We start from the raw sequence: 27,697 nt of genomic DNA, 5'->3' as shown, positions 1-27,697 counted from the left end.
CGGCAGCGGCAGCGGCGGCAGCGGCGGCAGCGGCAGCGGCAGCAGAGTCGCCTCAGCCTCCCCCTCAGCGGCGGCGGCGCCCGAGGCGACGCCGCGGCCTGCGCACCCCCGGGCAGCCAGGGCGGGCCGGGCGCGCCGGCCGGACAGCGGGCCGCGCTGGCGGCGGCGGTGGCCGCGATGATGGAGATCCCGATGGACGAGGGCGGCGGCGTGGTGGTCTACCAGGACGACTACTGCTCGGGCTCGGTGATGTCGGAGCGCGTGTCGGGCCTGGCGGGCTCCATCTACCGCGAGTTCGAGCGCCTCATCCACTGCTACGACGAGGAGGTGGTCAAGGAGCTGATGCCGCTGGTGGTGAACGTGCTGGAGAACCTGGACTCGGTGCTCAGCGAGAACCAGGAGCACGAGGTGGAGCTGGAGCTGCTGCGCGAGGACAACGAGCAGCTGCTCACGCAGTACGAGCGCGAGAAGGCGCTGCGCAAGCAGGCCGAGGAGGTGCGCGCGGCCGGGCCGGGCCGGGGCCGGGGCGGGGAGGTGCGCGCGGCCGGGCCGGGGCCGGGGCCGGGGCGGGGAGGTGCGCGCGGCCGGGCCGGGGCCGGGCCGGGGCCGGGGAGGTGCGCGCGGCCGGGCCGGGGCCGGGGCCGGGGCCGGGGAGGTGCGCGCGGCCGGGGCCGGGGCCGGGGCCGGGGAGGTGCGCGCGGCCGGGCCGGGCCGGGGCCGGGGCGGGGAGGTGCGCGCGGCCGGGCCGGGGCCGGGGCCGGGGCCGGGGAGGTGCGCGCGGCCGGGGCCGGGGCCGGGGCCGGGGAGGTGCGCGCGGCCGGGCCGGGCCGGGGCCGGGGCGGGGAGGTGCGCGCGGCCGGGCCGGGCCGGGGCCGGGGCGGGGAGGTGCGCGCGGCCGGGCCGGGGCGGGGGCCGGGGCCGGGGCCGGGGGCGAGGAGGTGCGCGCGGCTGGGCCGGGGCGGGGGCCGGGGCCGGGGCCGGGGCCGGGGCGGGGGCGGGGGCGGGGGCGCGGGGCCGGGGCCGGGGCCGGGGCGAGGGCGCGCGGCCGGGGCCGGGGCGGCCCTAGCCCGGGAGTCGCCGGTCCGGGGCCGCGGGGAGCATCGCTTAGCCTGACCCCCTCGCCAGGGATGCCGAGCGCGACGGGTGCGGGGCCGGGGTCGGCGGCGGCCGTCCCAGGGCCGAGCGAAGGGGGTGCGGGGCCGGGGTCGCCGGCTCCGGCCCCCGAGGACCCAGAGCAGCCTGTGGGGACGGGGGAGGGGGAGGGGGGCGGCGGCGTTGGATGCGTCCCTAACCGGGAGTCGCTGGTCCGGGGGCGCCAGGGATGCCGAGCGCGGCGGCGGCCGGACCCAGCGCAGGGGGTGCGGGGGCCGTGGGCTCCCTCCCCGTGACCTTGGCCCTGGTCACCTGCCCGTCGGGCGGAGGAGCGAGTTGTCCGGGTGGGTCTGAGCCCAGAGACTGCGGGGAGGAGGTCCCGCGGTTCTCTTGGGCTTGTGGATGGGGGGGGGGGGGCAGAGGAGTTCGGGTTCCTTCCTGGTTAACTGGGCCTAGCGTTCTTGGCTTCGGTGCTCAGCCGTGAGGCGGTGCCAGTGTCTTGGCTTTTTTTTTCTTTTTCTCTAAGCCGCAGCGGTTTATGGCCTGGTTCGCGTCACGCGTGTTTGTGAAAGGCGCCGGTGTCCTGTCTGGCGTCATCCCTGCCGGCTCTGGTTGGCTTTGCTTCCCGGGTTCCCGTCTGGTTGCCGCCACCAAAGCTGGTGTGACGTTCTCCACGTCAGGGTTGCCAGAGCTGGAGTGTGAGAGCTTACGGAGATCTGGGGTGCTTCGCAGGGGAGCAGCTGGCCCCAAGAAGTGGGGGGCTGCCCAAGGTCACATGCACAGCCCTGGGCACCAGGCCAGGACGCACCTTCCCGCGCTGCAGGGGGTCAGAGGGCAGCTCCGGGCTGGGATGGAGCCGCCAGGATGGACGCGTCCACCCTCCCGCCAGTGCTCTGGGGACTGAGAGCCGCTGGGTGTGCGTGTGGTGTGCAGGCCGGCTCACCCGCCGCTGCCCCAGCTGTTGGAGAAGCTGCGGAGGGCTGTGGGAAAGGGTGGGTGGCCGGCCAGCCGTGATGGCACCAGGAGGCCCTGGTGAGGACGGGGCTGATGCCGTACACGCAGCATCCCGGCTCCCTTGTCACCGCAAGCAGGGGTCTGCGGGAAAGGCCTCTGATCACGGAGGTGTGTGATAACACAAGGGCTGGAGGTCACCGGTGCAGGCGTGGTGTGGTGCAGAGTTGGCTGAGCTGTCGGCCGAGGCCCGGCCCAGCCGCCGGCCAAGAAGGCTTAGTCAGAGTCGGGAACCTGAGCCGACAGAGCGGCAGGGGTCTCCCGAAGGCCTTGACCCAAGAGAGCAGCCGTCCCCTGCCTCACAGCCAGCACCCTGGGAGGTTCTGGGCGCGTCCTGGCGGCTGGAGCCCTGGGGTGACAGTGGCTGGAGATGGTGGGGTCCCGGGAGAGGCCCCTGCACCCAGCCTCGTCTCCTCTCTGGGCCGCCGCGGCTGCTTGGGGAAGCGGGTGGGTTCCGGATGTGGCACGTGGAGGACTGTGCTGAGACGGTGTGGCAGTCAGGGCAGAGCCCCTGGGGGCTCACGGCGAGCCCGGGCATCGCCAGCCCCCGCGGGGCAGAGCAGGTCCTGTGGCCCAGTGTGAGTGCCTCAAGCTCCTTCCCTTGGAGGAGGGGGAGCTCGGGCCGGTGAGCGGGCCTGCTTTGCTGCATCACCCGGCGGCCGGCCAGGAGCCCAGAGCCCTTTCCCGGGAGTGGCACGCAGGCTACGGGAAAACCGACGTTTGAGAGACAATGGCCTCAGCGGTCACTGTCAGCGCTAAAACCTCCTCGGCCCTAGAGAACTCCCGTAGCGCCCGCGTCTCTGTGCGGCCACGCGTCTCCCCCACCCCTCCCCGCCCTCTGCCCACTCCAGCTGTGCGGCCACGCGTCTCCCCCACCCCTCCCGGCCCTCTGCCCACTCGAGCTGTGCGGCCACGTGTCTCCCCCACCCCTCCCGGCCCTCTGCCCACTCGAGCTGTGCGGCCACGCGTCTCCCCCACCCCTCCCCGCCCTCTGCCCACTCGAGCTGTGCGGCCACATGTCTCCCCCGCCCCTCCCGGCCCTCTGCCCACTCGAGCTGTGCGGCCACGCGTCTCCCCCACCCCTCCTGGCCCTCTGCTCACTCCAGCTGTGCGGCCACGCGTCTCCCCCACCCCTCCCGGCCCTCTGCCCACTCGAGCTGTGCGGCCACGTGTCTCCCCCACCCCTCCCGGCCCTCTGCCCACTCGAGCTGTGCGGCCACGCGTCTCCCCCACCCCTCCCCGCCCTCTGCCCACTCCAGCTGTGCGGCCACGCGTCTCCCCCACCCCTCCCCGCCCTCTGCCCACTCCAGCTGTGCGGCCACGCGTCTCCCCCGCCCCTCCCGGCCCTCTGCCCACTCGAGCTGTGCGGCCACGCGTCTCCCCCGCCCCTCCCGGCCCTCTGCTCACTGGAGCTGTGCGGCCACGCGTCTCCCCCACCCCTCCTGGCCCTCTGCCCGCTCGAGCTGTGAGGCCACGCGTCTCCCCCACCCCTCCTGGCCCTCTGCTCACTGGAGCTGTGCGGCCACGCGTCTCCCCCGCCCCTCCCGGCCCTCTGCCCACTGGAGCTGTGCGGCCACACGTCTCCCCCGCCCCTCCCGGCCCTCTGCCCACTTGAGCTGTGCGGCCACGTGTCTCCCCCACCCCTCCCGGCCCTCTGCCCACTCGAGCTGTGCGGCCACGCGTCTCCCCCACCCCTCCCCGCCCTCTGCCCACTCCAGCTGTGCGGCCACGTGTCTCCCCCACCCCTCCCGGCCCTCTGCCCACTCGAGCTGTGCGGCCACGCGTCTCCCCCGCCCCTCCCGGCCCTCTGCCCACTGGAGCTGTGCGGCCACACGTCTCCCCCGCCCCTCCCGGCCCTCTGCCCACTTGAGCTGTGCGGCCACGTGTCTCCCCCACCCCTCCCGGCCCTCTGCCCACTCGAGCTGTGAGGCCACGCGTCTCCCCCACCCCTCCCGGCCCTCTGCCCACTCGAGCTGTGCGGCCACGCGTCTCCCCCGCCCCTCCCGGCCCTCTGCTCACTGGAGCTGTGCGGCCACGCGTCTCCCCCACCCCTCCCCGCCCTCTGCCCACTCCAGCTGTGCGGCCACGCGTCTCCCCCACCCCTCCCCGCCCTCTGCCCGCTCGAGCTGTGAGGCCACGCGTCTCCCCCACCCCTCCTGGCCCTCTGCTCACTGGAGCTGTGCGGCCACGCGTCTCCCCCACCCTTCCCGGCCCTCTGCTCACTGGAGCTGTGGGGCCACGCGTCTCCCCCGCCCCTCCCGGCCCTCTGCCCACTCGAGCTGTGCGGCCACGCGTCTCCCCCACCCCTCCCGGCCCTCTGCTCACTCGAGCTGTGCGGCCACGCGTCTCCCCCACCCCTCCCGGCCCTCTGCTCACTGGAGCTGTGCGGCCACGCGTCTCCCCCACCCCTCCCGGCCCTCTGCTCACTGGAGCTGTGCGGCCACGCGTCTCCCCCACCCCTCCTGGCCCTCTGCTCACTGGAGCTGTGCGGCCACGCGTCTCCCCCACCCCTCCCCGCCCTCTGCCCACTCCAGCTGTGCGGCCACGCGTCTCCCCCACCCCTCCCCGCCCTCTGCCCGCTCGAGCTGTGCGGCCACGCGTCTCCCCCACCCCTCCTGGCCCTCTGCTCACTGGAGCTGTGGGGCCACGCGTCTCCCCCGCCCCTCCCGGCCCTCTGCCCACTCGAGCTGTGCGGCCACGCGTCTCCTCCGCCCCTCCCGGCCCTCTGCTCACTGGAGCTGTGCGGCCACGCGTCTCCCCCGCCCCTCCGGGATGTTTGCTGATGACTCGGCAGTTGATGCGTGTGAGTTAGCACAGGTGGAAGAAAGTTTTACCCAAAACTGATTTTTTCTTGGTGAAGTAGGTGTAACCCATTTCATGGAATGTTTAAACACTTTTAAGCTGAGGGAAAGATTGCAGAAGGCAGACACCACGATGCCTTGCAGAGACCATCATCCTGCGTTCTGTGCGTCGCTGAGTCAGCGGTTTCACTCGCTCCCACTGCTAGCAGCCGGCTCACTGCTGCGTGGACAGTGCACGCGGCTCTCTGCGGCCGCGCCGCCCTGCCAGACCAGGCAGCTGGCGGCCTCCAAGAGGCCTTCCAGGGCAGCTGCCCTCAGTCGGGGCTCCAGCGCAGGCTCCCTGGAGGATGGGGACAAGGAGGCACAGAACCCAGGAATCGGCCGCTGTGGCACACCTCGCTGGCCAGTGTAGATGCTGGGGAGAGGCTGGCTGGGCCAGAGCTGACCACACGGCCGCCTCCGTGGTGTGACGAGCCCGTGGCTGCGGTCAGCTGGCAGAGTGAGTCATTTCTTCCAGACTTAGGACTTTAGGTTAAATGTAGCATCTGATTTTTTAAAAATATTCGTAAAAACTGTTTGGGGCCGGCGCCGCGGCTCACTAGGCTAATCTTCCACCTAGCGGCGCCGGCACACCGGGTTCTAGTCCCGGTTGGGGCGCCGGATTCTGTCCCGGTTGCCCCTCTTCCAGGCCAGCTCTCTGCTGTGGCCCGGGAGTGCAGTGGAGGATGGCCCAGGTGCTTGGGCCCTGCACCCCATGGGAGACCAGGATAAGTACCTGGCTCCTGGCTCCTGCCATCGGATCAGCGCGGTGCACCGGCCGCAGCGCGCCGGCCGCGGCGGCCATTGGAGGGTGACCCAACGGCAAAGGAAGACCTTTCTCTCTGTCTCTCTCTCTCACTGTCCACTCTGCCTGTCAAAAAATAAAAAAAAATAATAATAATAATAAAAAAATAATAAATAAAAACTGTTTGGAAATAACGTGCAAAGCTGCAGACATAACACCGCTCACCCAGAGTCCTAATCCCGAGTGTTCCCGTACTGCCCCTCTGCTCCGGCCAGCGTGCCCGTTGTCCACTTTGTTCTGGAGAGGCTCCTTGGGCTCTGCTCGGCTGACCTTGACCCTGGACGGGGCAGGATGGGCCCCCACCTGCCTGCCTGTGGCCTGGTGACCAGACCCAGGGCTGCTGCTGAGCCCTGCCGGGGGCCTGTGACGTTCTGCCCTGTGCATCCTGGCTGTCTGGGGAGGGCCCCGTGCCTCAGGTTCCCCTCTCCTCAGCGGCCTCACCTCTGTCTCTCTGGTGTCTCTGCCCCTGGTCTTCTGCTCCCTACCGCCAGGCATGCCACGCCCACTGCCGGGACCACCAGGGAGTGAGGAGAGCGTGAGGGGTCCCTATATCCACCGTGCCCGTTAGGTGTGTGTACAGGACGAGGGGTGGTGGGTGCCCGCCTCCTGGAGCCCAGTCGCTGATGTCATAGGGGACCCAGGAGCACAAGTGTTTTTGTTTTTGCTTTTTAGGATTTATTTATTGGGGCCGGCGCTGTGGCGTAGCGGGTAAAGCTGCCGCCTGCAGTGCCGACATCCCAAATGGGCGCCAGTTCAAGATCCGGCTGCTCCACTTCTGATCCAGCTCTCTGCTGTGGCCTGGGAAAGCCGTGGAAGATGACCCAAGCCCTTGGGCCCCTGCACCCGCGTGGGAGACCTGGAGGAAGCCCCTGGCTCCTGGCTTCGGATCAGCGCAGTTCCGGCCATTGTGGCCAATTGGGGAGTGAACCATTGGATGGAAGACCTCTCTCTCTCTCTGCCTCTCCTCTCTCTTTGTGTAACTCTTTCAAATAAATAAATAAATCTTAAAAAAAAAAAGAGAGAGATTTATTTATTTGAGGGGCAGAGTTGCAGAGAGAGAGAGAGAGGTCTTCCATGCACTGACTCACTCCCCAAACAGCCGCAATGGCCAGAGCTGGGCTGATCTGGAGCCAGGAGCCGGGAGCGTCTTCCAGGTCTCCCACACGGTGCAGGGCCCAGCACTGGGGCGTCTTCCACGGCCTTCCCAGGCGCATCCACAGGGAGCGGGATCAGAAGTGGAGCCGCTGGGACGCAAACGACCTCCATGTTGTGCGCTGGCGCCAGAGGCGGGGGCCGCCCAGCTATGCACAGCGCCGGCCCCAGAGCCCCGTTTTTAGCCACAGTTCATTTTCACGCGTATTAGTCGAAATGGCTGCATGTGGCCAGGGCCACTGAACCTGGGCAGTGCAGCGTGGACGGCCTGGCTGAGCTGCCCTCACGGAAGGGCAGATGGTGAGTATTTCTAAGTCACTCAATTCCCGGCAGGAAAGGAAGGTGTGAGGAGAGGAGGGCACGAGGCAGGGCAGTGGGAGGAGACGCCACGCCCAGGAGTAAGAGAGGTGATGACATCGCCCAAGGCCGCAGGCTGGCAGCGCAGGGCTGACGTGGGGTCAGCATTTCGCTGCCACAGGGAGGCGCCTGAGGTAAAGGAGAGAAGGCGTGCTGAGCGCACAGTCCTGGACGTGCGGGTCCATGGTCAGGCGGCCCCCCTGGGCTGGTGGTGGATGTCAGTGGAGGAGCCAGGGAGGAGGCGCAGGCCAGGCCCGGCTCAGGCTGGTGGGACCAGAATCTCGGGGAGCCGCCTCAACGGGCACAATCCAGGGAGGCCTCGGCACCTCCCACCAGGCCCCGCCTCCTGACTTTCCACCAGCTCCCCGTGGTGCCACCCTGGAGACCAGACTAGCGCGTGGGCCTCTGGGCGACATTCAGCGTCCACCTGATGGCCAGACCATCGCACTGGGCTTCTCTTCCTGTTCTGTTGGGGTGGCAGTGACCTTCGCTGAGCTGCACAGACGTGGTGCGTGGTTCAGTGACAAGGTGCAAACCCCTGAATCCAGCCCTAGCCCCACCACAAAGGCAGTGAAGACACTCGTGACCCCCAGGGTCTCCTTTCCCCGTCCCCAGGTGACCGCTGCCCTGCTTCTGTGACCACAGGTCAGTTTGCTCGTTCAGGGACTTTGCACAGATGGCCTTGTGCAGAGAGCCACGCAGCACCTCATCTTTTTGTGTGACCTGGTGCACACAGCCGGTGTCACTCCTTACTGTGCCAGCGTCCCCTTGCTGGCTGTCGGTCCATCCACCTGCTGCCCTGTGCATAGCCCTGGCTGCACCGCTCAGTCCTCTGAACCAAGGCCGTAGCCGCAAGGTCTCAGGACAGGCAAGGATGGTCAGAGACTGCTCCCGAGAGGCCAGGGTCCAGCCCCGGCCCTGTGTCAGATCTCCGGGGGTGCTGCACTCCCCACAGGAGAGGCCATGTTTGTGGGGACCCCAGAGCCAGGTGTAATCTTGAACACCTGTTTCGGGCTAGCGAGTTGGGGGTGCCGAGCAGAATATCCCTCTTTCAGGGAATGTCCGTCTCGTCATCCGCAGGGGCACATGCAGAGCGAAGCCCTCATCAGTGTTCTGCGCGCCCCTCCCCGCCCAGGCTGCTCTGTTTCCCACGCTCTCTGGGCGCACCCTGGGCTCCTGTCCCTTCCCGCTCCTGCCAGCCGCTCACCCCTTCCTTCTCCCCTGTCAGTGAGGACCGGCGGACACAGCGTCCTGGTGACACCTGCCCCGGTGTGAGTGTGTGCACGTCCGCAGAGCAGGGAACCTTCGTCTGCTGCAAGCCGGGGCTCAGCGTCCGCAGTCTGAGGAATGGGGTGGGGGTGGAAGCTGGGGCATCCCCAGCAGGAGGGAGCTCTGCTGGAGCCGTCTTCCTGGGGGGTCACTGGAGTCCTGGCTTTAGCTTCCCGTTTTCTTTTGTGTTTTTTCTTCCCCTGGTATCATGATATCTATTTTTTCCTTTCCTTTTTTTCTGTGTCTCTTACCAATTCTTGAGAGATGAGCGTGCATCCAGCCAGTTGTTGGGATTGGTTTTCGGCGGACGCTGAATCCAGTGGTCACTGTGACGTAACCGTTAGGTGCGCTGGCTCATGGCCTCGCGCTCCTGGGCTCACCCTGACCCTTGGTGCAGAAGCACCCTTCCCTCTGTGTGCACCCTGCGGGGCCTCTCACCCTGCTCTGTGCACTGTAGATGTGGGTGCTGACACTGCTGGGGAGACAGCTCTGAGCCAGCACCCAAAGTCTGGGCTGCGTCAGCATCTGGCCGTGATGCGAAGTCACCGTGACACTGGGAGCTACTGTGGCAAGCGGGTCCCCCGGGCACGGCAGCCGTGCCTCTCTGTCTGCTTTTAAGGTCGAACACCGAGAAAAGAGCCTTTTTTTTTTTTGAAATTCACACCACCTCCTTTCCCGCTGGCGTATTTCTGGGAAGGATATAAATCGATCGATCTCAGGAAAGATCAAGGTCTTTGGTGCCACTGGGCTGCGTTTCCAGCAAAGCAGCCGGAGCTGGGTGGTGTCCTGAGGGGTCACCCAACCCGTGTGTTTTCTGTGCTGGGAACACACCTGCACGTGAAAGTCAGAAGTCGGAAACCCGTGGACGAGAGTTACCGACAGTCACCTCACACCGAGAGTTACCGACAGTCGCCCCACACTCCAGGGGTCGGAGTCCTGGCTTCTGTTAGCGTCATCTCCTAAAGAGTCATTTATTTATTTGAAAATCAGAGTTATGGAAGAGAGAGAGGGAGAGACAGAGCGCGTCTGTCTTCCGGTTCACTCTCCAGATGGCCTCCATGGCCAGTGCTGGGCCAGGCCAGAGCCGGGAACTTCCTCCAGGTCTCCCGTGTGGGTGGCAGGGGTCCTGCTTTTCCTAGGCTGTCTGCAGGGAGATGGATTGGAAGTGAAGCAGCCAGATGCGAACCAGCGCCCACAAGGGATGCCGGCATTGGGGGTGGCAGTTTTACCCACTGTGCCACAGCACCAGCCCTGACGGATTCTTGAGGTCAACAAGAAAAATTGAATGAATGAGCTGTCACTGCAGAAGCAGCGTGTGTGGCCCCTGTGTGGAGCGCTCTTTGTCACGTAACCAGGAGCCAGAAATGTCAGCGGCAGTGCAGTGCCATTGTCCATCGTTGAGACTGGCAGACGGCTGGAGTTCAGGGCAGGTGCTGGGGCGTGAGGTGGGGCCTCCCCTGAGAGCCCTGGGCAGTCTGCACCCGCACCTGCGCACAGAGCTTGGCCACCTGCGTGCAGCAGGAGGGGCCCAGGGGCCCCAATTCTACCGCGGCCCCAAGGCCTGAATTGAGTCTCCAGTTCTGGTGCGGGCCCCGCCGGTGTAGGCACTTGGAGAGCGAAGCAGCAGGTGGGAGGCTCACTCTGCGTGCCTCTCAAAGGGTAATGAATGGAAGTTTTTTAATAAAGCAGGGAGTGGTAGAATATGCTTACTGGTGTAGAAAGGAGTTCCGTGCACAGAAGTGAATGGGTTGCATGAACTGTGTACACTGTGCCTGCCCGCCAGCCCACCACACACTCATGCCCACACACAAATTGGAAGAATATCAGTTTCACCTGGTTTTCTAGATTGTATGTATGGTCATGCTTTTGAAAAATTATTTTCCTTGGGGCCAGTGTTGTGACATAGCAGGCACAGCTGTCACATGCGAGCCAGCATCCCATACGGACCCGGCTGCTCCACTTCCCACCCAGCTCCCTGCTAATGGCCTGGGAAAGCAGTGGAATTTGGCCCAAGTGCTTGGGCCCCTGCGTATGGAGAACCTGTAGAAGCTCCAGGCTCTTGGCTTTGGCCAAGCACAAGTAGATAGAAGATGTCTGTGTGTGTGTGTATGTGTGTGTGTGTGTGTGTGTTCTCCCTGCCCCACCACTGTGGCTCTGCCTTTCCAATAAATAACAAGTAAATCTCTTGGGCAGGGTCCGGGGAGGGGTGGACGCAGGACGCAGGCCAGGAGATAGCCGAGGAAGGCGAGAGTCCTCGGCCACAGGTGGAATTAAGAAGCTTGGGGAACCTGATCCCTCTCCTGTGTGAACATCTGGATTCCCGCCATGGCATCCTTCCCACCCATGGTTAGGATGGCGTGCTGTCTTGGAGCCTGTGTCCATCTACACATAAACATTTGTAAAAAAGGAAAACAAGCCAACGCCGTGCGGTCGCTCACTGCCCCTTGGCTGTGTTCACCCAGCTGTCTGCGGCTGTGGATTTAAACCGAACCCAGCTGAGGCTCCTCCCGGAGTCTGCTCCAGATTCTGGGCCACCTGGAGGTAAACAACTCCTGGAGAACAAATTTTTTTTTTTTTTGACAGGCAGAGTGGACAGTGAGAGAGAGAGACAGAGAGAAAGGTCTTCCTTTGCCGTTGGTTCACCCCCCAATGGCCGCTGAGGCCTGTGCACCACGCTGATCTGAAGCCAGGAGCCAGGTGCTTCCTCCTGGTCTCCTATGCGGGTGCAGGGCCCAAGCACTTGGGCCATCCTCCACTGCCTTCCTGGGCCACAGCAGAGAGCTGGCCTGGAAGAGGGGCAACCAGGACAGAATCCGGCGCCCCGACCGGGACTAGAACCCGGTGTGCCGGCGCCACAGGTGGAAGATTAGCCAAGTGAGCCACAGCGCCGGCCAGGGAACAATCTTTAAAAAATATATTTTTCTTTTTACTTAATACACTCGTCTGATTATTTTCTACAAAACCAGATATTGTTTGCATAATTGTCTTCATTTTCTGACGCTGGGGTGGGAAGGTGATGGGGTTAAGGTCAGTGCACGGTGGTCTGAGCTGGGGGGATGATGGGGTTAAGGTCAGTGCACGGTGGTCTGAGCTGGGTGATAGGGTTAAGGTCAGTGCACGGTGGTCTGAGCGGGGGGTGATGGGGTTAAGGTCAGTGCACGGTGGTCTGAGCGGGGTGATGGGGTTAAGATCAGTGCACGGTGGTCTGAGCTGGGTGATAGGGTTAAGGTCAGTGCACGGTGGTCTGAGCGGGGGGTGATGGGGTTAAGGTCAGTGCACGGTGGTCTGAGCGGGGTGATGGGGTTAAGATCAGTGCACGGTGGTCTGAGCTGGGGGGGTGATGGGGTTAAGGTCAGTGCACGGTGGTCTGAGCTGGGGGGGAAGGTGATGGGGTTAAGGTCAGTGCACGGTGGTCTGAGCGGGGTGATGGGGTTAAGGTCAGTGCACGGTGGTCTGAGCGGGGGGTGATGGGGTTAAGGTCAGTGCACGGTGGTCTGAGCGGGGTGATGGGGTTAAGGTCAGTGCACGGTGGGGCCTGAGACCGCCTGTGCCGCTCGAACCTACGCGTTCAGAACCACCCCCTCTCTGCAGCTGCTGAGAACTGTGCCTCTTCCTGGCTGCGATGGTCTCTGGTTTTCTGCAGCCACATGCAAAGACCGGAGACCACCGCAGCCACATGCAAAGACCTCCGTCCACTCCTTGCTCCCAGGCCCCTCCTCTCTGCTGTCCCTGCACTCCCCCTGCTCAGGAGCTGTCCCTGGGGCCTGTGGGTCTCAGCACCGAGAGCTGGCAGAGGTGCCCCTGGGGCTGGGCGGGGCCGGGCTCGCCGGCTGCTCAGTCTGCTGCTTTGTCCTGTTTTCTGAGGACGCTGTGGGAGTTGAGAGCCAGCCTGAAGTCTCCTTTCCTGCCAATGAAGTTGATAACGCTCCGGCTTCCTTCTCACGCCCCAGCCACACCCCATCCCGGGTGGGCCCAGGCCTTCCAGGAGTGCTTTCCTCCTGCAGGGCGCGACTTTCCCCACTTGGTTTGGAAATGCTGCTCGGAAGGCTGCCGTCTAAGGTCGCCGTAACAAGCCCAGACCAGGCCTCGGTCTTGCTGTGGGGCCTGGGAGCAGGGAGGGCTTGGCGTTCCGAGTCCCCGGGCCCCAGGCTGCGTTGTCGCTGGGGTCCGGGTGCACTGGCAGTCTCAAGATGGCGGCACCAGAGCTCTCGTGAAGCAGGTGTGGGGCTGCTACCGGGGCGGGGGCGGGGAGGGCACCACCCTTCCAACCGCGCTCTGCTCCCCACGGATGGCACCAGCTGGGCAGCAGGTCCTCTCACAGCCGGCCTGTGTCCTGGGGTCTGCCTGCAGAGGGTGGCAGGCACTGCGAAAGCGTGGGAAACACAGGTTTGGGACAGGGACAGCCCCACTCCGGCCTCGCCGTTGGCCTCAGCCATGTCTTTGGCCTCCTGGTCCTTGAAGCCTGTGGCCCTTCGGGTGAAGGGCAGTTACCCCCGCCCCGCCCCGCCCCGCCCATGACCGCACTCACACCGCCTGCCCTTTTTCTGTCTCCCCTGCACAGAAGTTCATCGAGTTTGAAGATGCCTTGGAACAGGAGAAGAAAGAGCTGCGGACGCAGGTGGAGCATTACGAGCTGCAGACGCGGCAGCTGGAGCTGAAAGCCAAGAACTACGCGGATCAGAGTAAGTGGCTGGCGGGGCTGAGCCGCAGCCTGCCGCAGCCGGCCGGAGGGCCCAGGCAGCCTCGCTGAACAAGGTTCAAGAAAAGCCAGCGCCAGCCGTGCTGTTTCCTCCAGGACTGACTCGGCACTTATCTCTTTACCCTGCCGTGGTGCCCTGTGGTCACCTCGAGGCTTGTGTGAAAATATGTAACTAAGGCCCGTGTGAGCACACAGCACCTTCATCAAAATGTATTTTCATTATTTGTTCAAAAGGTAGAGAGACAGAGGTCTTCCATCCTTGGTTTACTCTCAAGTGCCTGCAACAGCCGGGGCTGGGCCAGGCAGAAGCCAGGGGCCCGGCGCTCCCTCCAGGTCTCCCGTGTGTGGGTGTGGCAGGAACCCAAGTACCTGGGCCACGACCTGCTGCCCCCTGGGGTGTGCATTAGCAGGAAGTGTTCATCAGAACCAATGCTGGAACGTGAGCCCAGGCACTCCAACGTGGGGAGCAAGTGTCCTGAGCCGGACACCTGACCACGCACAGCACCTTGCCCAGTGCTGTAATCTGACCCCAAAGTCACACATCGGTCCCCAAGGTCCGTCTGTGGTCCTTAAAGCAGAGCTGCCCATTGGCCCTGAGGGTCTCCACCCCCTCAGCAGTGTGGAGTCCTGGTCTCTCCCGAGCTGAAGGTTGGTCCTGAGGGAGCCAGCACTGTGGTGACAGCTCCTGGAAGGGGCTGTGGCTATCAGGGTGTGTGTGGGACCCGTCCCTGGGCTGCACTGCCTGCGACACCAGCACCCCTCCTGGGTGCCGCTTCACGTCCCAGTCACTGCACTTCCAACCCAGCTCCCTGCTAGTGCTCCGGGGAAAGCGGCGCGGGGTGGTGCCTGGGCCCTGGACCCGCAGGAGACCCAGAGGAAGCTCCTGGCTCCTGGCTTCCACCTGGCCCAGCCCTGGCTGCTGTGGTCATTTGGGGAGTGAACCAGCAGGTGGAGGACCTCTCTGTCTCCATCTCTCTCTATAGCTCTTTCAAATAAGTCAGTCAGTCTCTCTTAAAAAAAAAAAAAAAAAAAAAAAAAAACCTGGCTGGGCAAGGAAATAGGATTCTTATTATTATCGTATCGTATTTTTTTTTGAAAGGCAGAGTTAGTGAGTGAGAGAGACAGAGAGAAAGGTCTTCCTTTTCCATTGGTTCACCCTCCAAATGGCCACTACAGCCGGCGCTGCGCCAATCCAGAGCCAGGAGCCAGGTGCTTCTCCTGGTCTCCCATGCAGGTGCAGGGCGCAAACACTTGGGCCATCCTTCACTGCCTTCCCAGGCCACAGCAGAGAGCTGGACTGGAAGAGGAGCAACTGGGACAGAATCCGGTGCCCCAACCGGGACTAGAATCCGGGGTGCCGGTGCCGCAGGCGGAGGATTAGCCTCCAGAGCCGTGGCGCCGGCCGTTATTATCATATTATAAGATGCATTTATTTCCACGGCTGGTTCATTCCCCAGATGGCCATAACTGGGCCGAGCCAGAGCCAGAGCCAGGAGTTCATCCCTGTCTCCTGTGTGGGTGGCAGGGGCCCAAATACTTGGGCCATCCCACTGCTTTTCATAGGCCATTAGCAGAGAGCTGGATCAGAAGTGGAGCAGCCGGGACACGAACCAGCGCCTCTGTGGGATGCCGGCGTCACAGGCAGTGGCTTTACCCGCTGTGCTAGCACACCAGCCCCTTAGTAGTAGCGGTAGTAGTATAACACTTATTTTAGGTGTTTTCCTGGATACCTGTTTCGCCTGGTTGTCTTGGAAGGCTGGTGCCTTCGTTTCTCTGAAAAGTTGGATCGAGCTGGGGAAGGAAGCTGGTTTGGTGTGCGGGCAGGGGTGCAGTATAAAGCACTGTGCCAGGCCGGCGCCCTGCCCGTGCGTGTGCCAGCCTTCCGGTGGCTCCGGGTCACCACCGCTGTGCCTGCTGGGTAGCAGCAGACCTGAGGCTGCCCTGGGCACACACAGAACCCCCTGTTAACTACGCAGAACCCTTTCTCTCCTTTGGTTAAAGTACAACTGCATGTGAAGCCTTTTTTGTCTGTTCTTAGAAGGCAGTAAATCTAAACTCAAATTACAGACTCAACTTCTTTGTTTGGTCAGCACCAGGAGTGAAGGCCGGGCCCTCCACCCATGCAGCGGCTGCACACCTGCCCCCGAGCAGGGCGCAGCCAGGCCCTCGGCCACACCCCTCTGCAGACTGGCAGTGCAGGCAGTCCGCGCCTCCCTGGGACACGGCGGCGCCTCCCTCTCTCCCAGGAGTGCCTCTCTCTACTGCGTGCCTGCGTGTCTGAGTGCTTCAGGGTCTTCTGGAGTTAGGGGCTGCTCCTCCAGGTGGTGGGCACCTCCATGGCCACCCCCCTGCCCAGGGCACGGCGCAGGAGAGCGTGCAGCCTGGCAGGAGACGGGGAACTGAGAACTGTGTGATTTGGGAGATCACAAAGCCAGGGTGAGGGGAGGAGGGTCTCGCACTGGAAACAGGGCCTGAGCTGGTGAGGCCCCTGCCGCCCGCTTCCCAGGATGCTCTGTGGCCACATGACCCCACCCCCCCATGCCCTCTGCAGCTGCCCCACCCCCACCCCCCAGCGCAGTCTCCCTGGACAGGGAGCCCCAGAGGGTTGCAGCCACACCGCTGACCTGTGTCTCTTGGGGCCAGAGGGGACCATCCTAAGTCAGCAGGAGCTGCCACTCTGGGGAGACCAGGCTGTCAGCCCAGAGCAGGGGACGCGGTCGTCACTCGCTCGGCAGAGGTAGGGGCAGGGCTGCTTGTTCAGCTATCTTCTGTCGCTCGGCACACTGGCTTTTCGTCTGCCCTCGGCTCCTGCCCTGAGCCTTGCCCACCCTGGAGCCCCGGCTGACTGTGGCAGAGGCTGCTCCAGGAGCCCCTCTGTCTTTGTTTTTGTAGCAGAGTCAAGTGTTCTCCTGCAGCACAGCACGGGCCGCTCGCCCCCTTGGTGACGACCCCGGGCAGAATGCCACTGCCCATCTGTGCCGGCATCAGAGCCCCTGCCCACCCTGTGCCCACTGCAGAGTGTAGGGAGGTGGGGAGCAGGCTGTGCTGGTAACGGGCAGTGGCTGTGTATTGCAGTTTGCCGGCTGGAGGAGCGGGAGTCAGAGATGAAGAAGGAGTACAACGCCCTGCACCAGCGGCACACAGAGGTGGGTCCCTGGCCTGGCAGAGCGTGGCCCGCACAGGCACCTGGGAGGGCTGCTCGGCTGTGTGCCGTCCGTGGCATTTCTCTGCTGCGACACACAGAGGTGGGTCCCTGGCGTGGCAGAGCATGGCCCGCCCAGGCACCTGGGAGGGCTGCTCGGCTGTGGGTGCCCCCCCAGTGTTTATCTGCTGCCAGACCTGTAAGTCACAGGCCTCGTGCCGGCTAGACACCATTCCCGACCTCCGCCTCGTCTTCCTGCGATCTCGGGTTAGAGAGGAGGGCCAGGCGCCATCCCAGCGGCGCTGACAGGTTCCTTCCCGGCAGATGATCCAGACCTACGTGGAGCACATCGAGAGGTCCAAGATGCAGCAGGGCGGGGGGACCAGCCAGACCGAGAGCAGCTTGCCCGGGCGGAGGTAGGCGGCTGAGCGCCGGGCACTGTGGTCCGCCCTGAGGGTGTTGGGAAACCCCGTTCCCCGAGGGGAGCCGGCGAGGCTGGCTAAGCAGGAGCCGTGTGGAGATGGCTTGAGACCCTGAGGGATGTGTGGCGCTGGTGTGTGCCTCCTGCCAGCCCCCAATTCAGTTCCAGGCCCGGGAAAAACTGCATGGTCCATGTGCCTTGTGTTGCTGACTCTCTGGAATCCGCATGTGACCAGAACCAGCACTGGGGCGCATCTCCAGACATTCACGGAGCAGGGAGACTTCCAAGCCCGCGTGCAGGCTCCCGGCTGAGTGGCGCAGGGCCATGCACCTCACGCTGTCCGCCTCACACTGAGACTGGAGGGGCAGGAGGGTTGACGCCCGCCTCCGGCCCCTGTTAGAGGGTAGCCTCAGGCCTGACATGCAGTATGTCTGGACGGGGTGAGGTGTTCTGGGCTTTAAGATTAGTGTGCCCACATGTTCCATTCGGACAGCTGCTAGGTGTTGGCCGATGCACCACGCCAGGTGGCTGTCTAGAATGCACCACCTTGGATTACCAGCTGTGTGGCTGGGGAAAGGGGCCTGGCCACCACAGCGGCGGGACAGTGCCCGCCGTCTCCGAGGCCCTGCGTGGCCTGAGTTCAGGACCCAGTGCTGGTTTTCACTGAGAAGCAGAGAAGCTTGCTGAGGCTGGGCTCCTCCTCTGTTTCCTGTGCCTAGGAGGAAGGGTGGACTGGCCACAGGCCCATGGAAGCAGAGTGCCCAAGGTTTTGTCCGAGGTGTTGGGGACACCTGACCACGCTCATCGGGGTTGGCTTCAGGGGCCCGGGAGGGCTGTCAGGCTGTGGTCCTTCATTGCCGAGTCGTGAAGGCGTCTGGCTGCATGTTCCTGGGTTCTTCCCTGGCCTCTGGGTTGTATCTGCAGACAAGGAGGTCTGGGGTGGGGTGTCCACCTCTGGGCTTCCTCCGTCTTTCCTGGTAACTGTGGGCGGAACCGTGGGCTCTGGACTGCAGAATCTCGTGAGAAACAAAAACAGACCGTGTCACATGAAGACCTCTTGGAACCGAGGCCAGGTGGCAGGGGGACCGGCGGGCCGGGGCTGGGGCTGCGGCCTGTGTGTTGGCCCCGCCAGGAGACGGGAAGGAGCCAGTAAGGGAAGGCCTGCAGGTGCACTTCCTGCGCTTCACGGGGCATCAGTGACCTGCTGGTGCCGTCTCACGGCTTGGCACACCAGCTCCTCAACACGGTGAGCTCCTGGCTTCCGGCCCCCAGATCACCGTGAGGGTTTCCAAGTAGTTGGATCGGAACTCTGACCTGGATCCAAAGTGCTCGTGGTGTTTTGTGGGGAGTTGTACAGAGCAGCCTGAGCCAAGGCAGGGGCCAGGCGTTTTGGGCTGCCTTGTGCTGAGAGCTGGGTGTTACGGACCTTGGGCTTCCCCTGCCGGACCCCTTCAGGGCAGGAGGCCCCGGAGCTGGGCAGGAGAGGCAGGCAGTGTGCTCGTTGACTTCCGCGCTCAGGGCCCAGGCCCTGTGGAGTTGGCCGAGGCTGTGGCCACTTGGTTCCAGCTGTCACCATGGGCCGCCAGGCTCTGGTAGACAAAACAGGGTGTGCCATGCTGTGGGCCTCCACGCAGAGTAATCTGCTGCCGATGGGGCCTTGGGTGCTGGGGCTGAGCCCAGGCTCCTTGCTCTGTGCTTGGTGCTGCAGCTCAGCGTGGGCCCCTGGAGGCTGGGGGAAGCCTGCTTGCCCTCCTCAGAGCGGCCCCTGGCTCTGCGGCTGATGCCTCTCTTGCCCTCGACAGGGCTCCTGGACACACCTGGGCCTCGCCTGCCCTTGGGGTCCCACTGAAGACCGTGTGGGGCTTTCCTCTGCCCTCAGGGACCAGAACACACCCCCCGTCAGAAGCCCCGCCTCCATGGGTTCTGTGTGCCGCAGCCGGGTCCCACTGCCTGTGTGCAGCCATCTGGTAGCCAGCAGCGAGTGCCTGCTCTGCTGGGGTCTCCCCACACCCCTGGAGACCCCTCACTTGCCCGTGCAGGCTGACACAGAGCTCTGCTGTGCCGTCTGGTCCTTCCAAGTGGCGCCTCAACCCCTGGCCCTGTGACTCAGGCGCCTGCCACGGGGTCTCTGCAGCGGGAGGAGAGCGTGGCTGGCAGCAGAAGGCGCCGGCACTGCTGGCAGCCGTCCTGTGCGCTTTGGCTACGAAGAGCACACGCTGCAGTTTGAGGACAGGAAGTGGCAAGGGCAGTGTGGGGCCCGGGCTCACCCTGCTGCCTCAGACCCGGGGCCCCATCCTTGCTCCAGCACACAGCGCGGCCTCCTCGGCTCCCTCCGGGCTCTGCAGCCGCTGCTGGGCTCTGAGCTTGGAGGGGACAAGGTGACCCGGGGCTCCTGGGCACAGGTGGCAGCTACAGCCTCGGGCTTCCGGAGCAGCGGCTGGATGAAGGAGGCAGCACTCAATCCCGTTGTGCAGGGCCCCGAGTGCCCACGGCCCCTCTCTGCCCTGCTGCAGGGGTGCTGGGTTGAGGACGGCTCCCTGCCTGTCCTCACCGGACACCTGTGTTCTCCTCTGCCACAGCCTTGATCCCCTGGGGCCACGTGTGCACGTCCACCTCACCTCGCTCCCACACTGCCAGCACCCGGCAGCCTTCCCGGCCCTCAGTCTGAGCCGCTGACTGCCCCTGGCCACAGGCGGTGTTTTCCTACCATCCTGCCGTGGTTTTTCTGAGTCTGTGTGTCTTTGTAATAAACTCATCGCAAGCCCGAAGACCTGATGGTCTGCTTGGGCCATCACCGACAGCAGATGTGGCATGAGCAGGAGCATGTGTGTCTGTGCCCACATGTGCTGGCCCTGTCTGTGCAAGGCCATGCGCCCTCACCCTGCTGCGCTCTGTCAAAGCCAAGGGAGTGTGTGTGTCCCATGTCTGTCCCTTGTGCCTCGCTGGCCTCTGTGTGTGCAGGCTGTCGTGTAGAAGAGGGTACAGTACGGGACACTGGTGTCGCATTGCCCACGCGTGTGTCTGAGTGGGGGCAGAATGGGACACTGGTGTCGCATTGCCCACGCGTGTGTCTGAGTGGGGGCAGAATGGGACACTGGTGTCGCATTGCCCACGCGTGTGTCTGAGTGGGGGCAGAATGGGACACTGGTGTCGCATTGCCCACGCGTGTGTCTGAGTGGGGGCAGAATGGGACACTGGTGTCGCATTGCCCACGCGTGTGTCTGAGTGGGGGCAGAATGGGACACTGGTGTCGCATTGCCCACGCGTGTGTCTGAGTGGGGGCAGGTGCACGCTGGCCCGACCTCCGCCTCTAACGGTGTCTTTGTGTCCTGTCTGCTCTCTGTGCTTCACCGCTGTGTGCCGGCCACTGTGTCTGTGCTGCCCACAGTCCTCGCCAGTCATGGAGGAAAAGGTAACGCCCATGGGGCATCTGTCGCTGGTGGGCCTCGCTGCGGGGGGGGGCATCTGTCGCTGGTGGGCCTCGCTGTGGGGGGGCATCTGTCACTGGTGCTGGGCCTCGCTGTGGGGAAGGGATTGGAGATTTTTGGATGGAAACGTTAGGGTAGCCGGTTGTTCTCCTTACACGCACATGGTGGTCAAGACGTGTTCTGCCCCTGGCCACGTGGACCAGAGCGTTTTCCAGTTGCATCTGTGAGACTGACACTGAGGCCGTGGCAGGCTGGTGGTAGGGAGCTGGGCAGTGGGACAGGCATAGCTGCACTCTGCCGGTCCTCAGCCCGCCTCTGCCCTGGCCACTGCTGAAACCATGGTGGCCAGTGCGCCGGGGCAGCTTGTGTCCACGGCACCGGCTGGGAGGTGGCAGCAGGCAGAGCCTCTGAGGGATCTGGATTCTCGTCCCCACCCGGTCACCCAGGAGCTCTGCACCCAGACCTGGTGGCACGAGTGTCACCCCGAGGACAGCAGGCTCCCAGCGTGGCAGTCTCTGGAGTGGACAAGCGTTGGTGTCTCCCGAGGGAGCTGGCCCTGCTGCCCCTGCCCGCGAGGCTCAGGGTCCAGGCTGTCAGAGCTTCCGAGTGGAAGTGTCAGAAGGAGGCCCTGACCCGGCTATAACCGGTTTCCCTGGGACGCGAGTCGGGGGGCGCCACGTCCTGTGAGACGGGAGTCCTGCATGCTGACAGAGACGAGGCCATGGAGAGGGCAGGGCTGTCGAGCCCACGCAAGCTGACTGCTGGGCACCGGTGGCTGCACGGTGGCCCGGGGCCTGGCGGGTCCTTGTCAGCACAGGGCCGGCTGAGCTGTGTGTGGTCCCAGGTTCAGAGCTTTCCAGCTGTGGCGTCTTCCTCAGGACCTGAGTTTCGGACTGGCAGATCCGAAAACAGCGCTGTCCTCAAGGCCTGAGGGTCCCCCTCTGTCCAACCCACTAGCCCCCCCCACACACAGCAGCTGTCCGTCTGGCTGTCCCTGCCACAGATCAGCCGACAGCACAGAGAGGTGCCAGCAGGCCCCAGGCCTCCTCTCGCTGCCGGGCACAGCAGCATCCTGAACAGGACAGCCCGGCCAGCACGGCCCCAGAACCGCCCGGCTCCCAGCGAGAGGCCGCCCTAGCTTCCCGCCCACTACAGAAGGTGCGGTCGGCGGTGCTCCCCTCCCCCCCCCCCCCCCCCCCCCCGGCACCACGCGCATCCTGGCAGCTGCCAGGCCCTCATCCCCTCCAGAGCGGCAGCTCTGCGGGCTAGCTCAGTACCCGAGGCCGGGGTGGGAGGGGACAGCTTCAGGCAGCATGCCGCTGACCCCACTTGGAAGCCTCTGACAGGGACGTGGGCTGAGGGCAGCCTCCGTCTCCCCGTTACTGCAGCCATGGCTGTCTCCACGGGACTGAGCCCCCAGCGCAAGTGCAGTCTCCCAGACGCCCCCAGTTTGTTAGCAGAGCCTTACAAGGTCCATGTGACAGCTGGGAGGGCTGCCCAGGGGACACAGCACTGGAAGTGGACACACCAAGGATGCAGGAGGGACAGAGGCCGGGCCGGCGGTCCTGGCCTGTGAGCGCAGGTCGGGCCGCACAGACACAAGGCCGCGTGCGGTGGAGGCCAGCACCCGGGCTGCCTGTCGGTGCTCTGCAGGCTCACTTCGTGCGCGCGGCCGTCTGCTTCAAGCTGAAAGCCGAACTAAGCAAAAGCGGTGGACTGCAGACGGCAGCAGGGCCGCGCCGTGGGTGGTGGTCATGAGGCTGACCCCCCGGAGGTGGACGTGCACCCCCTGCCCAGCAGAGGGGCTGCTTTCTCTTCACAGCCACCAGCTGACCGCCGCATCCTCTCGTGTCTCTCTCAGCAGGAAGGAGCGCCCCACCTCTCTGAGCGTCTTCCCCCTGGCCGACGGCATGGTACGTGCGCCGAGGGGGGGCAAGCTCGTGCCTGCGGGGGACCACTGGCACCTGAGCGACCTCGGCCAGCTGCAGTCCGGCTCCAGCTACCAGGTTTTGTAGCCGTGCCATGGAGTGAAGGTCCCCTTCCTGCCACTGGCGGCCCCGTGCCCCGGCGGGCGGAGGCCGGTCTTTGTAGAACCCTGTAGCTGTCCCTGCTTAGCCCCGATGGTGCAACCCGGCCAGGGGTGTCCGGAGATGCGTGGAAATCCAGATTTCTGGCTGCTGAGCCTTGCGCCTCAGCTGGGAGAAAGCCCTAGACAGGGGCCAAGGTGTGCCTGTCACACCTCCTCAGTGAGTTTGGGAAGGCAGGAGCCCCCCCCCCCCCCCCCCAAGCCATGCACAGCCAGCCAGCAAGCGCCTGCAGGATGTGGGGCCCCGAGAAGGCCCAGGCACTCCTTCGGGTCCCGCTCCCTTGCTGCCAGCTCTGTCCACATCGCCAGGTAAGTCACCTCCCTCCGGGGTAGATGGAGGAGTTGGCGTTGGGACCCCGGAGGCCATGGGAGGCGGCACAGCCCCGGGGCTTCTCGGGAACGTTCTTCCTGCTGCCACTCTGCCGACTGTCCTTCCACCTCTGTCCAGCCTGCCCTCGGGAGGCTGTGCGGCTGCCAGCTCTGTCGGAAAGTGGCCCCACCTCTTCTCCTCTGGCGCTCTGAGGCAGGCAGGACACCCGGCCCAGTTCTCCCTGCCCCACCAGGGTTTGTGCCCGGGAAGAAGATAGGCCTGGGGCTCCCAACCCTGCCCTGGGGCTGGGCCTGGCTCTGCTGTTTACTCTCGCTCACACTGGGCCTGTAAGTGCTGCTAGAAACCCCGGGAGCCCCAGACAGCCATGGCGCCCACGCTTGACCCTCTGGCCTGCTGGCCTGCTGCTGCCGTGCCTGGACAAGCTCTCCTGTGATGCTCCCCCTACCCTCCCTCCCTCCCTCCCTCCCTCCCCCCCTCCCTTTCTCCCTCCCTCCTTCTCTCTCCCCCCTCCCTTTCCCTCCGTCCCTCCCTCCCTTTCTCCCTTCCTCCCTCTCTTTCTCTCCCCCCTCCCTCCCTTTCCCTCCCTCCCTCCCTCTCCCCCTCCCTCCGTCCCTCCCTCCCTTTCTCTCTCACTCTCACTCTCACTCTCTCTCTCTCTCTCTCTCTGACTCTCACTCTCACTCTTTCACTGCTTGGTCCAAAACCGTCTCTCTCTCCGCAAGTCTCAGTGTTTTGTGTTTTAGTTCATAGGTGTGTTTCATTTTGACTTTTTTTTTAATAGTTAACATTTAAGTTCTTTTTATTTCATTCTCTAGGTTTTAAAGTTTTTTCTAAGTTTTTAATTTTTTTTGTTGTTTTCTGTTTTGTTTTTGTTTTTATGTGCTGTGTTTTCAGTGTATTAACCAAACAGTTGTGGCTACTCATGGTGAGGCAAGACAGCTGAGAGCTTGGGCTCTTTGCATTTGGAGGTCACTGCTCCACGTTGATGTTTAGGAGGTTGGCAGGTTTGCCTGTAGGTAAGTGGTGGTCCTGTAGGGTGACAGCCAGGGGCCCTGGGGGAGGCAGGGCTGGACATGAAATCCCCACCGTGGCCACGCGCGCCACAGCCTGTGGGGAGAGGCGGTCCAGTAGCCCGACCCCCTGCTGTCCTGCACTGGGTTTATATTCAAGCCCTGTGAGAGGCAGCCGCGGGCCACACGGCCGGCAGGCACAGCGCCGTGGGAGCGTGTGAGAGCTGGCAGGACGGCGCTCACTCACCTCTGTTGCTGGCGGTGCGGAGAGGGGGTTTCTCTCCTCTCAGATGGCCGAGAGCGGTGAGCCCTTCCAGGCGAGTGGAGCTGGGTGCGAGCGTAAGGGCTCTTGCCCTGCCCTGCTGGCACCTGCTTGTGGGCCGTCTTGGGCACTGCAGCGTGTGGGGCAGCACCCGGCCCCACCCGCTCTGCGGTGGTGACCAGACTGCACGTGGCCCTGGCGCCCCGGTTAGGAACCACTGTTGCAGATGCTGTAGGGAAGCTCGGCAGATGGGTGTCCTCAGGACAGGCGGCGGCGTCCAGTGCCGAGTCCCTTGCTCTGTGCCTGGCAGTGAACCTGGGCTCTGACTCTGGAAGCCGTGTCCGCTGTCCCCATCTGAGGCCCCGGCATCCACACGGCTGCAGAAGCACGGCCAGACACCCCTCTCGCCAGCCCCTCCCCTAGTGCAGCATGAGAAAGTTCCCCAAACGTGGGCTCTGGGAGGCCAGCTGCCTAGAGTGCACCTGCTGGGCCTCCCGCGGCAGGGAGGCAGGGCTGGGGGCTGCCTGCTGCCCGCCAGCTGCTCAGGGCCTCTCAGGGGCCGTAGATATTAGCAGGGTGGTGTGTCAGGCCCGTCTGTCTGGAGCTTGTCTAATAATCGTTAGGAAAGACACTAGGAAAAATGTGCGTCTCATGTCTGGTGCTGTTCAGACAGAATGTGCCCCTCCCAAACAAGGCGTCCAGGGTGAGCAGCGGATGGCAGTGCTCAGGCGTCCTGGTCTCCGTCCAGAGTACCTGGGAAAGCAGTTTCGGTGCCTTTGAGTTGCATCCGTGTCCACACAGTCTGACTTCATCCAGGGCTCGGCAGGAGCAGTGCCGTGCCATGATCTATCTGACTCAGTCTTGGTCTCCTCAGCCTCCCCACCCCCCCCACGTAGAGCCCTCCCGCCCCATCCCCACTCCCCCCCCCCCCCCGGCCGTGACCTGTGTCTGAATGACCACCAGCTGCTCCGGTGCCCCCCGCCCTGTCCTCTACACAGCACCTCACCTGTCGCGTGCGGCCTCGTTGGGCTGTGCTGGGAGGGACAAGCTGGTTCCTGGAGCAGGAGGCAGCAGCCAATGAGTGAGACAGAGCAGGCTGAGCCCGGTGGGTCGGCGGAGGGAGCTCCTGGCCCTACAGACTGGGTGCAGAGCGGCAGAGAGGTGGAGCCATGGGCCCTGGTGTGCACCCAAGCAGCCGCGGGCGCCGGGAACCCAGTGACACGCCTCCTTCCTCCCTGTGTTTGGCCCTAGTGTCCTCAGGATGAGATGTCCGAGTCCGGCCAGTCCTCAGCAGCTGCCACGCCCAGCACCACCGGCACCAAGTCCAACACTCCCACATCTTCCGTGCCCTCGGCTGCGGTCACGCCCCTCACCGAGAGCATGCAGCCCCTTGGTGGGGACTATGGCGGCGGCACCAAGAATAGCGCACGGTCCCGGGAGAAGCGCAACAGCCGCAACATGGAGGTGCAGGTCACACAGGAGATGCGAAACGTCAGCATCGGTATGGGCGCGGCGCGCGCAGTGAGGCCACACCCACGCCCGAGGCCACACCCACACCATATGGCCCCACCCCGCCCCCGTGTGGTGAGGCCACGCCCATGTTCCACCTATGTTGTGAGGCCATGTGCCCCCCACCTTGTATGGTGAGGCCACACCCACACTCTGCCTGTGTGTGAGGGCCCTCCCCACCCCATATGATGAGGCCACGCCCACATTCCCTCTGTGTGGTGAGGCCACGCTCCCGCTCTCCGTGTGTGTGTGTGTGTGTGTGTGTGTGTGTGGCCACACCTACCGGCTCCCCATGTGGTGGGATCACACCTACACTCTGCCTGTGTATCAGGCCCCTACACACACCCCATGTGATGAGGCCATGCCCACATTCCCGCTGTGTGTGGTGAGGCCGCACCTCTACTCTGTGTGCACTCGCGTGCGCATGTATGTGTGTATGTGTGGGACCACACCCACGCCCTGCCTGTGTGTGAGGCCCCCACACACATACCCCATGTGATGAGGCCATGCCCACATTCCCGCTGTATGTGGTGAGGCCACGCCTCTACTCTCTTCGTGTATGTGGGGGGGCCACACTTACCCCCTCCCCATGTGGTGGGACCACACCCACACCCTGCCTGTGTGTGAAGGGCCCCCATTCCCCCTCCCTGTGTGGTGGGGCCACACCCACACCCTGTATGTGTGTTGAGGCCACGCCCATGCTCCACCTGTGTTGCAAGGCCATGTGCCCCTTCCCCAGGCATAGTGAGGCCATGCACCCGTGGTGGCCCACGCCCCCCATTTGTGGTGAGGCCATGCCCCCACACACTCCCTCTCTGAGTGGTGAGGCTGACCACCCCCCACCCTGCCTCCCATATGTGTGGGGTACCATGTTCCCTCCTTGTGTCCTGAAGCCACGCCCCACGCTCCTTCTCTGTGTGTGGTGAGGCCACGCCCCCACTCCCCCTCTGTGGTGAGGCCATGCCCCCCACCGTGTGGGCCGGCCTCAGTGGCTCCCAAACTCCTGCTGTGTGTCCTCCCCTCCTTACAGACACAGTCATATAGGGTTAGGATCCATCTGAGTGACCTCACCTACTTACCCCATTAAAGACCCCAGCAGGGCGTCAGCAGGCAGATTTGGGCCACAGCTCAGTGTAGCCCGGTAGCAGCTCCTGACTACAGAAAGACCAGGATGCTTGGCTTGGGCAGACGTGGCCCTGAGCAGGCGGCAGCTTAGCCCACTGCAGCTGACCCTGCGCGCACTGACCCCGCGGCCCCTTCCCACAGCTCTTACGGTGGCCAGCAGAGGTTACTGTTGGGTGGGGAGCCTAGCACAGGTTCAGAGGCCGAGGTGAGTGATGGGGGTTCCTGTGCCCTCCCCTAGGCATGGGCAGCAGTGACGAGTGGTCTGACGTCCAGGACATTATCGACTCCACTCCGGAGCTAGACATGTGTCCTGAGACCCGCCTGGACCGCACGGGAAACAGGTACTTGCTCTGCAGGGGTCTCGGGGTGCTCAGTGTCCTGCGTCAGGGCCTCCGGTGAAGGCACCGCTTCCCACGCACGCCTGGGGCAGGAGGTGCTGGGTGGGCCTGGGCCTGCCTCCGCTGACCACCCCCCCCCCCCCGGCTGTGTGTCCCAACAGTCCCACCCAGGGCATCGTCAATAAAGCTTTTGGCATCAACACCGACTCCCTGTACCACGAGCTGTCAACGGCGGGGTCGGAGGTCATCGGGGACGTGGACGAAGGGGCTGACCTCCTAGGTAAACATGAGCGGTCCCCTCTTCTGCTGGGTGGGGCTGTCCTGCTTGCTTTTACTTGTGATGCAGGGGAGTCCTGTGTGCACCTCGGGCCAGGAACTTCATTTTTTATGATTTTATGAGACAGATTTCACAGACCTGGGCAGTCTATAACTCCAGGGTTTTAGTGCGCTGCGGGCTCAGGGTGCCGAGCCTGGTGCTAGCCATGGAGCCCTGCTCTGGGGAAGAGCTCCTGGGTCTCAGGGCTGCCGTGTGGGCACCCCTCCCCAGCAGCCCTGGCCGGGCACTGCTGGGGAGGGGGCCGTTGCCAAGTGCGGCTTCCCTATGTCCCTCCCCAGCAGCCCTGGCCGGGGCACTGCTGGGGAGGGGGCCGTTGCCGAGTGTGGCTTCCCTATGTCCCTCTGTCTGCTCTTCAGGGGGCAGCCCCTGGGCCCAGGGCAGCTGTCCCAGTGGCCAGCGGGGCCAGTCCTACTTCTAGAACTTGGGCATCACCGTGGGTATGCTGCCGTCTCTGCCCGAGGCCAGGCTGTTTCCTTGCCGCTG

The 27,697-nt window shown here is 64.2% G+C and overlaps 1 protein-coding gene across 19 annotated transcripts in view; it reads left to right on the top strand.

Annotated features, from left to right (window-relative positions):
- Positions 1-27,697, top strand: part of MAPK8IP3 (mitogen-activated protein kinase 8 interacting protein 3) — a 41,920-nt gene continuing 14,223 nt past the window's right edge. For 7 of the 19 annotated variants that reach the window (XM_051830280.2, XM_051830277.2, XM_051830279.2 and 4 more), the window contains exons 1-9: positions 1-495; positions 13,088-13,208; positions 16,301-16,371; positions 16,692-16,783; positions 20,177-20,200; positions 22,078-22,222; positions 25,157-25,406; positions 26,778-26,880; positions 27,039-27,157. In XM_051830280.2, the coding sequence (XP_051686240.1) occupies positions 178-495; positions 13,088-13,208; positions 16,301-16,371; positions 16,692-16,783; positions 20,177-20,200; positions 22,078-22,222; positions 25,157-25,406; positions 26,778-26,880; positions 27,039-27,157 (1,243 nt within the window). In that variant the 5' untranslated portion in view covers positions 1-177. The other 12 variants (XM_070064136.1, XM_051830281.2, XM_051830273.2 and 9 more) reach the window with 8 other exon arrangements.

This window comes from Oryctolagus cuniculus, chromosome 19, assembly GCF_964237555.1.
Source record: "Oryctolagus cuniculus chromosome 19, mOryCun1.1, whole genome shotgun sequence".
Classification (NCBI taxonomy): domain Eukaryota; kingdom Metazoa; phylum Chordata; class Mammalia; order Lagomorpha; family Leporidae; genus Oryctolagus; species Oryctolagus cuniculus.
This window is presented reverse-complemented; position numbering and strand designations above follow the sequence as displayed.